The sequence below is a fragment of the Ogataea haglerorum genome (genome assembly GCF_019207285.1).
Source record: "Ogataea haglerorum isolate 81-453-3 chromosome Unknown 81-453-3_NODE_4_length_651989_cov_98.092404, whole genome shotgun sequence".
Taxonomy (NCBI): Eukaryota; Fungi; Ascomycota; class Pichiomycetes; order Pichiales; family Pichiaceae; genus Ogataea; species Ogataea haglerorum.
Window position 1 is genome coordinate 380,022 of NW_025065154.1, and position 12,987 is coordinate 393,008.

General features: G+C 50.6%; 8 protein-coding genes across 8 annotated transcripts; 2 read left to right on the forward strand and 6 right to left on the reverse strand.

The window, feature by feature from the left end:
* Positions 1 to 373: 373 nt before the first annotated feature.
* On the reverse strand, positions 374 to 2,219 carry KL911_001784 (uncharacterized protein; the record flags this gene model as incomplete). Its single annotated transcript, XM_043196780.1, has 2 exons — positions 374 to 2,098; positions 2,178 to 2,219. 2 exons carry the CDS (start codon positions 2,217 to 2,219, stop codon positions 374 to 376), a joined length of 1,767 nt encoding a protein of 588 aa, XP_043055545.1.
* A 99-nt stretch (positions 2,220 to 2,318) lies between these two features.
* Positions 2,319 to 4,184, reverse strand: KL911_001785 (uncharacterized protein; the record flags this gene model as incomplete). Its single annotated transcript, XM_043196781.1, has 1 exon — positions 2,319 to 4,184. One exon carries the CDS (start codon positions 4,182 to 4,184, stop codon positions 2,319 to 2,321), a length of 1,866 nt encoding a protein of 621 aa, XP_043055546.1.
* A 61-nt stretch (positions 4,185 to 4,245) lies between these two features.
* Positions 4,246 to 5,319, forward strand: KL911_001786 (uncharacterized protein; the record flags this gene model as incomplete). The annotated part of the gene is made up of 1 exon (XM_043196782.1): positions 4,246 to 5,319. The coding sequence occupies one exon, from the start codon at positions 4,246 to 4,248 to the stop codon at positions 5,317 to 5,319; it is 1,074 nt and encodes a 357-aa protein (XP_043055547.1).
* Positions 5,320 to 5,780: 461 nt separating this feature from the next.
* Positions 5,781 to 6,686, reverse strand: KL911_001787 (uncharacterized protein; the record flags this gene model as incomplete). The annotated part of the gene is made up of 1 exon (XM_043196783.1): positions 5,781 to 6,686. The coding sequence occupies one exon, from the start codon at positions 6,684 to 6,686 to the stop codon at positions 5,781 to 5,783; it is 906 nt and encodes a 301-aa protein (XP_043055548.1).
* A 103-nt stretch (positions 6,687 to 6,789) lies between these two features.
* KL911_001788 (uncharacterized protein) lies at positions 6,790 to 7,236 on the reverse strand (the record flags this gene model as incomplete). Its single annotated transcript, XM_043196784.1, has 1 exon — positions 6,790 to 7,236. One exon carries the CDS (start codon positions 7,234 to 7,236, stop codon positions 6,790 to 6,792), a length of 447 nt encoding a protein of 148 aa, XP_043055549.1.
* Positions 7,237 to 7,508: 272 nt separating this feature from the next.
* On the reverse strand, positions 7,509 to 8,667 carry KL911_001789 (uncharacterized protein; the record flags this gene model as incomplete). Its single annotated transcript, XM_043196785.1, has 2 exons — positions 7,509 to 7,937; positions 8,065 to 8,667. 2 exons carry the CDS (start codon positions 8,665 to 8,667, stop codon positions 7,509 to 7,511), a joined length of 1,032 nt encoding a protein of 343 aa, XP_043055550.1.
* Positions 8,668 to 9,136: 469 nt separating this feature from the next.
* KL911_001790 (uncharacterized protein) lies at positions 9,137 to 10,513 on the forward strand (the record flags this gene model as incomplete). The annotated part of the gene is made up of 1 exon (XM_043196787.1): positions 9,137 to 10,513. The coding sequence occupies one exon, from the start codon at positions 9,137 to 9,139 to the stop codon at positions 10,511 to 10,513; it is 1,377 nt and encodes a 458-aa protein (XP_043055551.1).
* A 9-nt stretch (positions 10,514 to 10,522) lies between these two features.
* Positions 10,523 to 12,952, reverse strand: KL911_001791 (uncharacterized protein; the record flags this gene model as incomplete). Its single annotated transcript, XM_043196788.1, has 1 exon — positions 10,523 to 12,952. One exon carries the CDS (start codon positions 12,950 to 12,952, stop codon positions 10,523 to 10,525), a length of 2,430 nt encoding a protein of 809 aa, XP_043055552.1.
* Between the last annotated feature and the right edge of the window lie 35 nt (positions 12,953 to 12,987).

Genomic DNA, 12,987 nt, shown 5'->3' on the forward strand with positions numbered 1-12,987 from the left:
CTGGAGCCCTACTAATTGGGCTGGGTCAGGTGGTGCGGTCCACCGCGATGGCCACTGCGCGCGAATCGTTCAGCCACACGATTGTCACAGAGAAGAAGAAAAATCACGTGCTGGTCACTACCGGGGTCTACAACTATTTCAGGCACCCATCCTATGCAGGCTTTTTCTACTGGGCCCTTGGCACGCAGGTGCTTCTGTGCAACCCCGTTTCGTTCATTGCGTTTTATTTCATGTTGCAACGGTTCTTCTCTCGGCGCATTCGCTATGAAGAGTCCCTTCTCATCCAGTTCTTCGGGCAGGAGTATCTTGAGTACATGAAGAGAACGCGTGTCTGGATTCCTATATAGAGGAGTATATATTGTACATACATATTTTACAACGGTAGATGAAATCCCAGCAGGGGGTCGCTATTTTTGGTCTGGGCCGCGTCACTCTCCCCGCGGCCCATGTCCGAGCTGCCGTTCCCGACAACGTCAGGGGACGTGTCGTGCATGAAAAGAGTCTGCGCACTAACTTTCTCTGTCGACTCCTGTTTTTGTTCGGCCGAATACGCGGCAGATTTTTTAGCCAGCTCTTCAGCCGCGGGCTCGAATGGCTGGTAATTTTGAGCGTGGTGGGGCAGTCCCTCGACGAAATTCGGAGTCTCGGAAGACTCTGGCGGGTACGTTTCGGAGCCGTTCACGTCTGTTTCTTCGTCAGATTCCAGGCTGATCACCTCGAAAGCACGGGGTCGTGGAGCTGGGGGCAGAGAAACAGCGTGCATATTCTCTGCCTCATTAGTTCCCTCTCGGTGTTCCGAAACCTGCAATGAAAGCGCGTCAGTACTTTCTGGACGGCTTTGCTGCAAAGCAGAGTTCGTTCCGCTGTGGACATCATTCTGCATCTCCTGTGCATCTTCTTCATCATCTTCGCTGTCAAGACTGATGACAGCCACCGGCTCCTCGCTTTTTGCGTGAGCCTGAGGCTGCTCGCTCTGCTCTCTTGACTGCTCGGTCTCGTGCTTTATGGTCCAGTTGCCCTGCTCGTCGATTTCGATTGCTTCGTCGTCTTCCCCCGTTTGCTCCACTATCTTTAGAAAATAGTCGTCTAAGGCCAGGTCGCTAAGCTCGATTCGGGAAGAACACACGGGACACTGCCATGTCGGAGCCTGTTGCTGCAACTGCAAGAACGAGAGCGCGTCAAAACACTGGATATGGCGGCATTTGGTTGACCGGCACGGATACCTCATCTTGATAAATGAGCAGGGACACATCAGCGAAACCACCTCTTTCTCCGTCTGAATTAGATCGTCATCGTCCTCCTGATGTCTCTCCATGATGCTTTCGATGGTCTGTTGCTCTGAAATGTGCGCCTTATTGACAATCCGGTCCAGAAGCAAGCTCACCGGTATCGTCTCCACAATATACAAGTATAGCCAAAAATCGACGTTGGTGAACGCGTACACCACATCCAATCTATTAGTTTCGCCCAATCGCAAGTGCTCGGTCAAGTCTATGGGCTTCGCAGACCCTGGCTTGCCTTTAATTCCCCGTCCTGTTTGCTTCAGTTTTATGCCGTTTAGCGTGATCTCGTTCGGTTGCGGGAATTCCAGGTCCTGCTCGCTCATGGAAGCAGACCGCTGTGCGGAAATCAGACACGCTCTCATGTTGGGACTGCTCGTCAGCAGCTGTCTTTCCTCTGGAAGCAGGTTGAAAACAAATCTGCAACAGCCTCGATCCTTTATCTTTTGGGGCGCAAGAACAGGATTCATGCCATTCGCATGTATTCGTTGTCTAAGACTGTAGAAATCACTCCTCTTGAACACAGTAGTTGGAGCCGGTCGAGGGACGGGAGCAGGTGCTGGTGGCGGCGCTGACGGCTGGTCTGGCGTGTACTGGTTTGGAACATGGATTGTGTGGGCATTGGTGCGATACGTAGCATACAGCACCTGGTAAGGCGGAAGTTCCTGTCCTATTGATGCTTTCATTATGAGCGCTCGAACCGCAAGTAAGCGTGCGTTATCTCCCTGGTATTTTCCACTGGAGAAAAACTGCTCCAAGCGGCCCGCGATGTCGGCCTTGCGACCTGACCGAACCAGTCCAATCGACCTGCAGATGTTCTTGAGCTCGGAGATCTTTAGATTATGGAGCTCTGAGAGGGTTTCCTGCAAGATTAGTGACTGTTGATGATTTACCTACCTGAAACATATTCTCAGGCATCATTCCTGAGGGCCCACTCATTCTTGGCGACAGTAAACGCCAGAAGAGGTATCTTGCTAGGAGTATTTTATCAGTCTCGAAATTGGCGAAACAAAAAAATATTGATGCTTGCTTATATAATCACATATAGATTTGGTCGATGAGAATCGCGTCCACCACCGTCCCGGTTGCGAGTACTGTCTTGCCAAAATCACTGGCAGCAGGAAGACACACCAGCCCGTTGGCCTTCTTGAAAGATGCGATGTTGCTGCTTCTTTGGAACCCGGTAGAGGTTGCAACCAGAGCCATGTCTCTCTGACGAATGCTGACCCGCTGGTACTCAGGGCGTTGTGGGTCCAGTTTTAGGTCCTCTGCGAGCTTGACCTTCACGATTGGCTCTGTAGGCAATTTCTGGCCCAGTGCGGGCTCGATTCCTTGCCATTTTAGCAAACAGGGCAGGACAAACAGATGGTAGCAAACAGAAGACGAGGCAGGATTACCGGGGAGAGCAAAAATAACGGTGGATCTGCCGATCGTTGCAAAAGTGGTTGGCTTGCCAGGCTTCATTCTGACACGTCCAAAATGGATCGTGCCGTGGAGCTCATTTTCAATCGTCGGTTTAAGCAGGTCAAGCTCTCCCATGGACACTCCTCCAGTAGTGATCAGGCAGTCAATTTTTTTGACGTCCACAGCGTCCCTTATAATTTTGACAAGAGAACCCTTGTTGTCGGGCGCGATTCCGAGATCTACCACCTCGTACCCGCAGTTTTGCACCATCGATACCAGCGTCGGCCTGTTGCTGTCGTAGATTTCTCCATAATGGAGAGCGTTTTCAGCTAGCACGTCCTGCAGTTCATTTCCGGTAGAGAGCAGCCCAATCACCGGTTTGCGGTACACTTTGATTTTGTTAACCCCCACGCTCGCCAGTGCACCTATCTCGCCTCCTCCCGGTGAGATCCTAGATCCTTTCGCCAGCACCAAACTCTCTTTCCTGGTGTCAGAACCGACGGCCCTGATGTTCTCTCCTGCTCTAACGTTTTTTGCCAGTATCTCAACAAGCTTTTCTTCGCTCCCGTCCTCAGTGGTCTCCACCAGCCGCGTTTCCTCCACCATCACCACTGCGTCAGCCCCTTCAGGAAGCGGTGCTCCTGTGGTGATTCTCGCAATCTGTCCTGCAACCAGCTGTTTCTGGTCATTCTTGGAAGCATGCGAAACACTGACAACAGGGTAAACACCCGGTCCATCGGAGCTGATTACCGCGTATCCGTCCACAATACTTGCGCGAAAATTTGGAACGTCCATCTGAGCAGTGACATTTTCTGCAACCACGCTGCCCACTATGCGAGGCTCCAGAATGCTCACTTCGATCACTTCTGGACCCGGCGTGTTCTCGCTGATTTTTGAGTATGCTTCATCGACAGATATCGCGGGATACGGCGAGACTCGGTGTCTTGCAACGACAGAGTCGACTAGCTCGTGTTTGGCAAGGTTTCCGTGATGGTGGTGATGATGATGGCCGGAACGGGCTTCTTTGTGCAGAGATCTTGAGCTCTCGGTTCCCAGTTGCGCAAGCGCGTGCCCAATGATCTCCTTTATTGCTTGGAAATTTTCCGTGGCGCCCTTTGGCGAGCCGGGCAGCGTGATGATAAGCGTTTCTCCACAAACACCAGCTACCGGCCGAGCAAGCATGGCAAAGGGGGTGATTTGAAGAGAATAGGAAAGCATTGCATGCACCAACCCAGGCGCCTTTCTGTCCAACAACGGCTCGATGGCCTCTGGTGTGATGTCCGTCTTGGAAAAGCCGGTTCCGCCTGCAGTCAAGATAAGCTTGATATCCTGTCTCACCCAGTCCAACACTGCAGCCTGGATATCCTCCTTTTTGTCTGGCACGACCTTGTGCGCCTTCAATTCAAGCCCGTCAAGGCGTTGTTTCAGCGCATCAACAACCTTGTCAGCCGATAAGCCCTTGGAAACCGATTGGGATACAACCAAGATACCAACAGTCATATGAAAAACGGCTAGGTCGACGCGACGATAGATAAAATTTTTCTACTGGCTTCTGGTCGTAATGTCTTCCACCCAAAAATATGAGGTCCTCGTGGACTCGTTCATCTCGAAACTGAAGCGTCGACAGATCACGGGATCGTACAATGTTGCCACGGCAACATGTCGGCTGCTTATGAGAGTCATTTCGAGCTCGAGATGGTCGAGCACCGAGGAGTTCATCAACCTCATCAGAGGAGTCGGATGTAAGCTGATAGAGGCCCAGCCTCGCGAGTTTGCGACAGGAAACATCGTCAGACGTGTGCTGGCGATCATCAGAGACGAGGTGAGCGAAGACTCTGTCACCCAGAGCGCCAATAATGCACCGTACAATACCTCCATGTTCCAGCTGCTCTCCACCACGCACACAACGAACCCGCAGGGAACACAGGCCACGAAACAGCCCAATCAGGACCTCCGCTCGGTGGTCATCCAGGGAATCCGCGAGTTGATAGACGAGATCGCCTCTGTGCACGAAAATATCGAACTGATGACAGTGGACCTAATTCACGAGAACGAGGTGCTTCTGACGCCTACGCCGGGATCGCAGACGGTTTTGAACTTTCTTCAGAAGGCCAGTCTGAAACGTAAGTTTACCGTTCTCATCACAGAATCCTACCCCAACGATATCAACGAGTGTCACAGCTTTGCCAAAAAACTCGCAGAGATGAATATCGAGACGGTCATCATTCCTGACTCGACGGTCTTTGCTGTTATGTCGCGGGTTGGAAAAGTCTTGATCGGCGCGCGATCTGTCTTTGCCAACGGTGGCTGTGTCACTGCTGCCGGTGTCGCGACCGTGTGCGAGTGTGCAAAGGAACATCGAACTCCGGTGTTTGCTGTGGCAGGTCTGTACAAGTTTTCTCCAACGTATCCGTTCGATAGAGACTCGCTTATTGAGGTGGGAAACTCAGGCAAGGTGCTGCCGTACGAGGACAGCGATCTTGTTGGAAAGTGCGAAGTGACGAACCCGTTGTTCGACTACGTGGTCCCGGAACACATCGATATCTACATCACCAACATCGGTGGATTCTCACCTAATTTCATCTACCGAATAGTTCTGGACAACTACAAAGCTGAAGATGTGCAGTTGGGCTGAATATAATGAATATATGCATCATTTGAACCGCTCTTGCACGCCCCGTGCCTCGCTCGGTGACTCGACAATTGGGCCATCTTGAGCTGGATGCAGCGTTCGCCTAGAGCCACGCTGCAAGGGGCAATATTGACAGGATTTGATTGAGTGCGGCTCTATCTCATGGTAGAGTTGCAATTATGAAATTCGACAGAAGAATACCAGTAAAGATATGCCTGCTCTGTGGCAGCTCTGTTTTGTGTGGAGGACAAGACAAATGTGACCTGTGATGTTTCGCTTTTTCCGTAAAATAGTCCCAGTGTCCGAGTGGTTAAGGAGCCGCCCTGCTAAGGCGGTGTGCTTTGCACGCGCAGGTTCGAATCCTGTCTGTGACGAATTTTTTTACTTCCATGATCTTTGTTTTTCCTGGCTCAGCAGCTCTCTCAATGTTTGTACACCCCGATACTCGGTCAATAATTATACACCTAGAAGTTCTGGTCGACAAGCTTCCTGACTAATTTCCAGTCGTTCTTTTCACTAAAGTCCAAATTCACTGTACCACATCCCTTGCCGTAGCACTCGTCTATGTTTGCTACCATCAGACGCTCGGTGACCTTCCGTGGCCAGCAGTCGTGGTCAAAGAAGTTGGATCCCGAGCAAAAGTTGAGGAACAGCTTCGGGTCGCTGTTGCTGCTATTGTAGCTCTTGGCAGTGTTGATCATGTTTTTGACGTACTCCGCCTTCTTTGGAATATCTTGCTCGCTCTTGATCTCACAAAAATCCTGGACCCTAATACATCCTCTGTCGTCATCAGTGGTGTTATATGACCACGATGCGGCGGGGATACCCAGACGCTCTTGCTTCTCCCGACTTTGGACACCAAAACGTCTGAACAGAACAACCTTGCCTCGGCAGTCTCTCAGCACTGGCAGCTCAGTGCGCAGGTACCATTTGTCCTTGTTTCTCGAAATGAATCGGTCGTTAATGACATTGGCAAACTCGTCGTTCTGGTTGTCCCAGCTGCCGGTGCCCTCTTGCTTCAAGGACAAAATCACAAACTCCGACGGATGATCGTCGAGGAACTTATACACCTCGCCCAGAACCTTGCTGAACTTGACAGATCCGAGCAGCTTGACAGGGAATTTGCCGTGAATTACAATCAGGTCGTTCCTATGCTTGCCGTCGCTGTGCGTTGTAATGAAGTTGCGAGACAATCTCACGTCCAGAAATCGGACACCGTTCTCCAGCTGTTTGGTGACAGATGCGCCCTGACATTGGACCGAAGGAAGGGCAGTGTGGCACGCAGCAGAGTTGTGGGTTCCTGGAATAGACAGACGGCCAATGTTAGTGTCATCGGAAACGGACTTGAGCCAGTTGGCATAGTCAACCATCGCAGTTGTGTTCGGCAACTGTATTAACGTGCTTCCTCTACTCGACTAATTACTGCGAAACTGGAATTTACTTACGTAAGCCCAGGAATCGTATAGCCAGGCCTCAGTTGTCTAGCACCTTGCGCAAAAGCTGCTGGCCCTCCCTTACCAGGTTGAGGCTGCGATACAGTTCTTGCGAGGCGTCTTCGTGCAAAAAGCCAAACTTCTGCCATTGGCTTGGGTCCGCGGTGGCCACATATACTTTATCCAGGTGTCTCTTTCTTGTAACGTTCTCGACGTACTCAAGCAATCTGTCTTCAAGGCCATACTTACCGCTGTATGCAGGTAGCACGCACAGCTTATCAATCAACAGTCCTGCGGGCGATTTTGAGTTCACGGGGTGGAGGGGCTTGCAGATCACCAAGCCCACTGGGACCTCGTTGTAGTAAGCATATTGCGCTAGTTCTCCGGAGTCTCTGATTTCCTCGAGCTCCTGATCCGAATAGGACGCGTATGCTATCACGTTTATTAGGCCCAAGTTGTTGGCAGTCAGATCGTCCAGAGAAATCATCTGAACTAATTCTAGAAATGTAAGTCAAACTAAAATTACTCTCGATATTTCGCTTCTTATTAATGTATCAGGCCGCCAGGCGAAAACTCAGCAGGTCCGCAATTTATTTATTCAGACACTTATCTCCCTTCCTTATTTCTTTTCCTCCACCAAAACTCCCACCTTGGGGTACTTGGCCTTGAACATTTCTTCCCAGCCGTCCAGGGCTTTCCATTCTGCCTCGGTCAGATCTTTCAGATCGTCAATTGGCTCCCCAAAATCTCTCACCATGGCTACTTGTTAGTGAGGACAAACGGTAGATACTTACACTCGTCAAAGGAGTTTTTTGCCAGCCCGCGAGATGCATCGTGGCCAGCAAAGTTCGAGTAGGGTCCTGACGGGCCGTAGAACTGTCTGGACTTCGATACGTCGTACACATTGCCCTTCACTGCGATGTATATCTGCTCGAGATCGAACCCATTGTACTTGTACAAAGTACGGGGAGTGAACTCCTGCTCCTCGACAGCCACGTCGTCTCTCTCAGGATTGATTTCCACGGTTCGAGGGGGCGCAAATATCGTGCTTTTCAGCAAAAAAGTGGCCAGGATCACCACAATGGCAATAAGCACCAGAGTCTCCATGCTAAAATACTTATTTTGTGGTGCTACTACGGGTTGGAAATAGAAAAATGTAGAAATAACATCCGTGCACCGCAATGCATACTCCAGCCGGAGAAGACACGATCGGAGTGCTCCGGCGTACATACGTCCTATCGGACCCTCTGGCGGGGTGGTTAATCATGAAATCATATTTTGCGCAGGTTTCTCGTTACTCGCCCTCTTCCAGCACGTGCGACGCCAGTCTTCCCAGTGCCTCCAACATCGTCGGGCTGCGGGTCGACTGGTCCTGGATCTGTTTGCGTAGAAGCGCGTTCTCTGCCTTGAGTGCTTTCACCTTGTCGTTCTTGAGCGTCTTCAAGCTTTTGATCAGTTTCAGGTTCTTCATATTTATGCATTCGTTCTCATTCTGTAATATGTGGATGTTTTTCTCGATGTTGGCGATGTTCTTGAGCAGAAGTTGGCGCTCCGTTGCATACTCCTCCATGTTGCTCCTCAATTGGTACTTGACCAGGTTTTTGTTCAGGTTCAGGCGCAAAACCGTCTGTTTTGCCATTTGGATGAGCTCCTCCAGTTCCGGCTGCTCCACGACCTTGGCGTTATGCAGCTGGGCTTCCGTGCGCTCCAGGACCTGTAGAAAAGCCTCCACGTCGGTGTCCATTTCTTCGAGCTCGTTGGGGCTCAGCTTCGACTGCAAGTTCATTACCGACGCCGGAGACGATTGCGACGAAACCTGGACCGAGCTGCGTCCGGAAACGCTCGGGCCGCTTGGCGAACTGTCCACGCTGCTCTTGGAGTCGCCGGGGTCTGCGGGAGCCACAAATGACTGACCCATGGTTGTATTGCGGTAAATTATATGTTTACTATTTCGCGTTTTCTAACGCGCCGCGAAACATTAGGGCAGGCAGATAGGGCAATCCCCCTTTTTAAATTTCTTCCCTGTTGTTGTTGCAAGATGGAGGACCCTTATGTCGCCAGAGTCGTCTGCGCTGTACAGGCCATGTTCTGCATTTTGATTGTACTTTTCTGGCTCAATATTCTGATACTAGTCATTTTACTGTGAGTTCGCCAAACGACATACGGCGCTAACCTAAAGGACTGACCACTTTGTTTTGAACAGCTACTTGGTCACATGGCTCAGAAATCTGCTTTACAAGGCCCCGAGTCCCCCGCCTAACTCTTCGCTAACAGTTTCATCGCCTGGCCGTATCTAAAGCGCGACTGCCAAATTAGGAAAGTTGGATAAGATCTGAGAAAAATACTTAAATAATCAGCTGGGCACACACTCGCTTCACGTTGCCAGAATGTTTTCTCGTACTCTGAGACTGTTTGTCCGCAGAGGACTATCCAGATGGGCTGTTCCAGTATCAGGAATGGCCTTGGGCACCGCCATGTTGGCAACAAGCTCGAATCCTCTGTTCAGCGATTCTAGAAAGAAAAAGCGCATAGTTTTCCTGGACGACGACGAGGATGACGAAGACGAAGAGGATCGGAAAGAAAGAGAACGGCAAGAGGCCATTGCCAACAAACCTTCGCTGTCTACCATCTACTCGTTGACCGATTTCGAGAGTGTTGCGAAAAAAGTTCTGCCTGAAGGAATCTGGGGCTACTACTCCACCGGCTCCGACGACGAGATTTCCTTGCGGGAAAACCACTATGCCTTCAGCAGAATCTTCTTCAGACCTCAGTGCTTGACTGACGTCAACGGCTGCTCATTGGATACGGAAATGCTTGGCACCAAACTCTCAGCACCGTTCTACATCACCGCATTTGCCGGCTCTCCTTCGGCGCATCCCCTGGCAGAAAGAGGTCTGCGCAACGCTGCGGGGCTGGAAAACATCATCCATCTGATTCCGTTCCAGTTGTCTTTTCCGCTGGAGGAGTACCAGGCTGGCCTGAAGCCGGGACAGCAGAACTTTTATCAATTGCATTTCTACAACCAAAAACAATTCGACGAAGCACCCGAATTTTTCAAGAAATTGGAGAGCATGCCTAATATTAAAGCCGTCTTCATCAATGTCGACCTCAACGCGCTCGGCAATCGTGAAAAAGATAGCAAAATCAGAGCACGGATCGACTCTGGAACGACAGAGGCTCTCGACGTGTATGCTCATTCCGGCGTCAGGTACTTCAATCTCACCTGGGACCACATGAGACAACTTCAGCAGATGACTAAGCTCCCTATTGTGCTGAAGGGTGTTCTGAACAAGAATGATGTACTCAAGGCTGCTGAGGCTGGTCTTGCAGGAGCCCTCATCTCGAATCACGGAGGTCGTCAGCTTGACTTCGCCATGCCTCCTATCGAAATTCTGGCTGAGAGCAAACAGCTTCTCAAGGAAAAGGGGCTTGACAAGAATTTCGAGCTATTTATTGATGGAGGAATTAGAAGAGGCTCGGACATAATCAAAGCTCTCTGTTTGGGAGCTTCGGGCGTCGGTCTGGGAAGGCCATTCTTGTATTCGCTGGCCAGCTACGGTGAAAAAGGCGTTCAAAAAGCGATCCAAATCCTGAAGGCCGAGATGATCAGGGACATGAAATTGCTGGGAGTCAGCTCTGTCAGCGAGCTCACTGAGGATATGGTCGACATTACGTCATTAAAGTACAAGGGTCTGCAGGCACGAGATCATCTCTACGACCAGAACTATACACCTATGCCCGATCCGCCATTCAGAAAAGAGTAAGCAGGATATTTACTTGTCCTGTTCCACCACGTTGGCCTGGCTCCATCCCATTCTCTGATTGAGGCGCTCGTATTTCAGACGGTCTCTGTCACTCACAGACGGCTTCACGCTATCCAGGGCTTTTTCAAAGTCGTCGCTCGTCACCACAACGTCGTCGTCCATATGTAATTCCTCAATAGATTCGTCTCCAATGCTGATGCCGGTGAAAAACTTCTTTTTCAATGCAATAACACCTGCCTCGCGGACCAAAGACGAAAGATCGGCGCCGGAAAAGTTGCGGCACCGCTCGTCGTGCGCCACGACAGCCAGGTCGACGCTGGCATCCAACGGCGTGCCGTTAGATGCAATTAATGTCTTGAGAATTTCCAGTCTTTCAGCAGCATTGGGAAGCTCAATATATAGCGTCTTGTCCAGTCTGCCAGGCCGAAGCATGGCTGGGTCTATCATGTCTGGTCTGTTGGTAGCTCCAATGACAAAAATACCCTTTCTATCGTTGAGACCGTCCAGTTCGGTGAGCAGGGTATTGACGACTCTCGAGCTCGCCTCACTGAGCGACGACTCTCTTTTTGGCACCAATGCGTCCAGCTCGTCGAAAAATATGATACACGGGACTGAAGCTCTTGCACGGGTGAACACCTGTCTGACTGCGCGTTCCGACTCACCAACGTATTTATTAAGAAGCTCTGGTCCCTTGACAGAGATGAAATTGGCCTTCGACTCGTTGGCGACAGCCTTGGCCAGCAATGTTTTACCGCAACCAGGAGGTCCCCACATAAGCACACCGGCTGGCGCCGTGATACCAACTTTCTCGTATATCTCTGGCCGTTTGATCGGCTGCACAATGGCCATGTGAAGCTCGACTCGCACGTTCGCCAAAGCACCGACATTCGACCACGTGACATCTGGAATGGTGGCAAAGCCTTCCCTTTTTGCAGAGGGCTGGATTTGGGGCAGGGCCGTCACAAAGTCCTGGTGTTCTATGCACAGCGTTGCAAGCTGCTCGGGAGTCAGCGCTGTAGGGTGTTTGATGAGGAATTTCTGAATTATCGAGAGTTTACTGAACTGCGGTTGCTCGTTGCTTTTCTGCAGAAGCTCTTCAGGATTCTCGTCCAGCTCCATCCCGTCCTCTTTATTTTCCTCCTGCTGCAGTTGAACTCCTTCCAAAAGCAGCTTTTCCTCGTCTTCCTCGCTCAAAGAGGTGAAAATTCGTTTGATGGCAGATATACCTGCGGCCGTCACCAGCGCCTTCAAATCCGCACCAACGAACCCTGGCGTCATCTTGGCGATCGAGAGAAGATCAAGTTCTCCGCTTATTCTCAGATTCTTCACCATACTCTCTAAAATTTTGAGCCGCGCGTGCTCATTAGGAACATTTATGCAAATTTCTCTATCGAATCGTCCTGCTCTTCTGAGAGCCGTGTCTAGGGAGTCCGGACGATTAGTGGCGCCGATGATGATCACGGGCTTCCCGTCAGTTTTGTCAAGCGAAAGCTCATCCATGGAAGTGAGCAGCTGAGCCACAATCCGTCGTTCCATCTCACGCTGTGCACCTCCATCTCTTTTGGGAGTAATAGCGTCGATTTCGTCGAAAAACACCAAACATGGGGCTAGTTGCTTGGCCTCGTCGAATATCTCCCTCACCTTCTTCTCGCTCTCTCCAGACATTCCGCTGACAACGGACGGCGCACTGATCGATATGAACGGAACTTGAAGCTCTCCAGCAAGCGCAGATGCAATGGTGGTTTTACCGCATCCCGGAGGACCATGGAGCAGAACTCCCCGTGGAGGCTCGATTCCCGTAGCCATGTAAATCTCTGGATGGAGCACAGGCATTCCAACAACTTCCATCAGCTGCGAAACCACGTCATCCAGGCCACCGAGCTGGCTGAGTGTGAGAGTTGGCGGAGAGCGATCTTTAACAACTTTAGGTCTTTTCGAGTGTTTGGACCCGTCCTTGGATCTTTTCTTGGTTTTCTTTTCATCTGGCTCTGTCGTCTCGGTTGCAGGTGCCTGTACATCATCTTCGTCTTTCCATAAGCTCACGACACTTCTGTTTGCTTGATTAGTATCCTTGACTTCCATCATATTGTCGTGTTCTTCTGACTCGTCGTCCTTGACCTTTAAAGTGCTTGGATCAATACCCATACTTTTCATCTCCTCTTCCTCGTCCGCTATCACAGATTTCCACACACGGTCAATCGAATAGCGCAGATGATCGTCCTTGGTTCTCCTGAAAGAAGCGTCTTTCAATTTGACGTACTCAAAAATTTGTAACGATGTCAAGTCCTTCGCTAGTGCCATGGTCAACGGCCCATTAGTTATCCCTTTGGACCTCATAATTTCGGTTTGCTCCTCCAGCAAATTCATAATGCTATTATAGACCTTGTCGTCCATTTCACGCTGGAGAATGCCTCCCTTCTGAGTTTTTGCCTTGACCATGGAAAGATGGTTATTCCGCTTTCTGTTATTTAAAA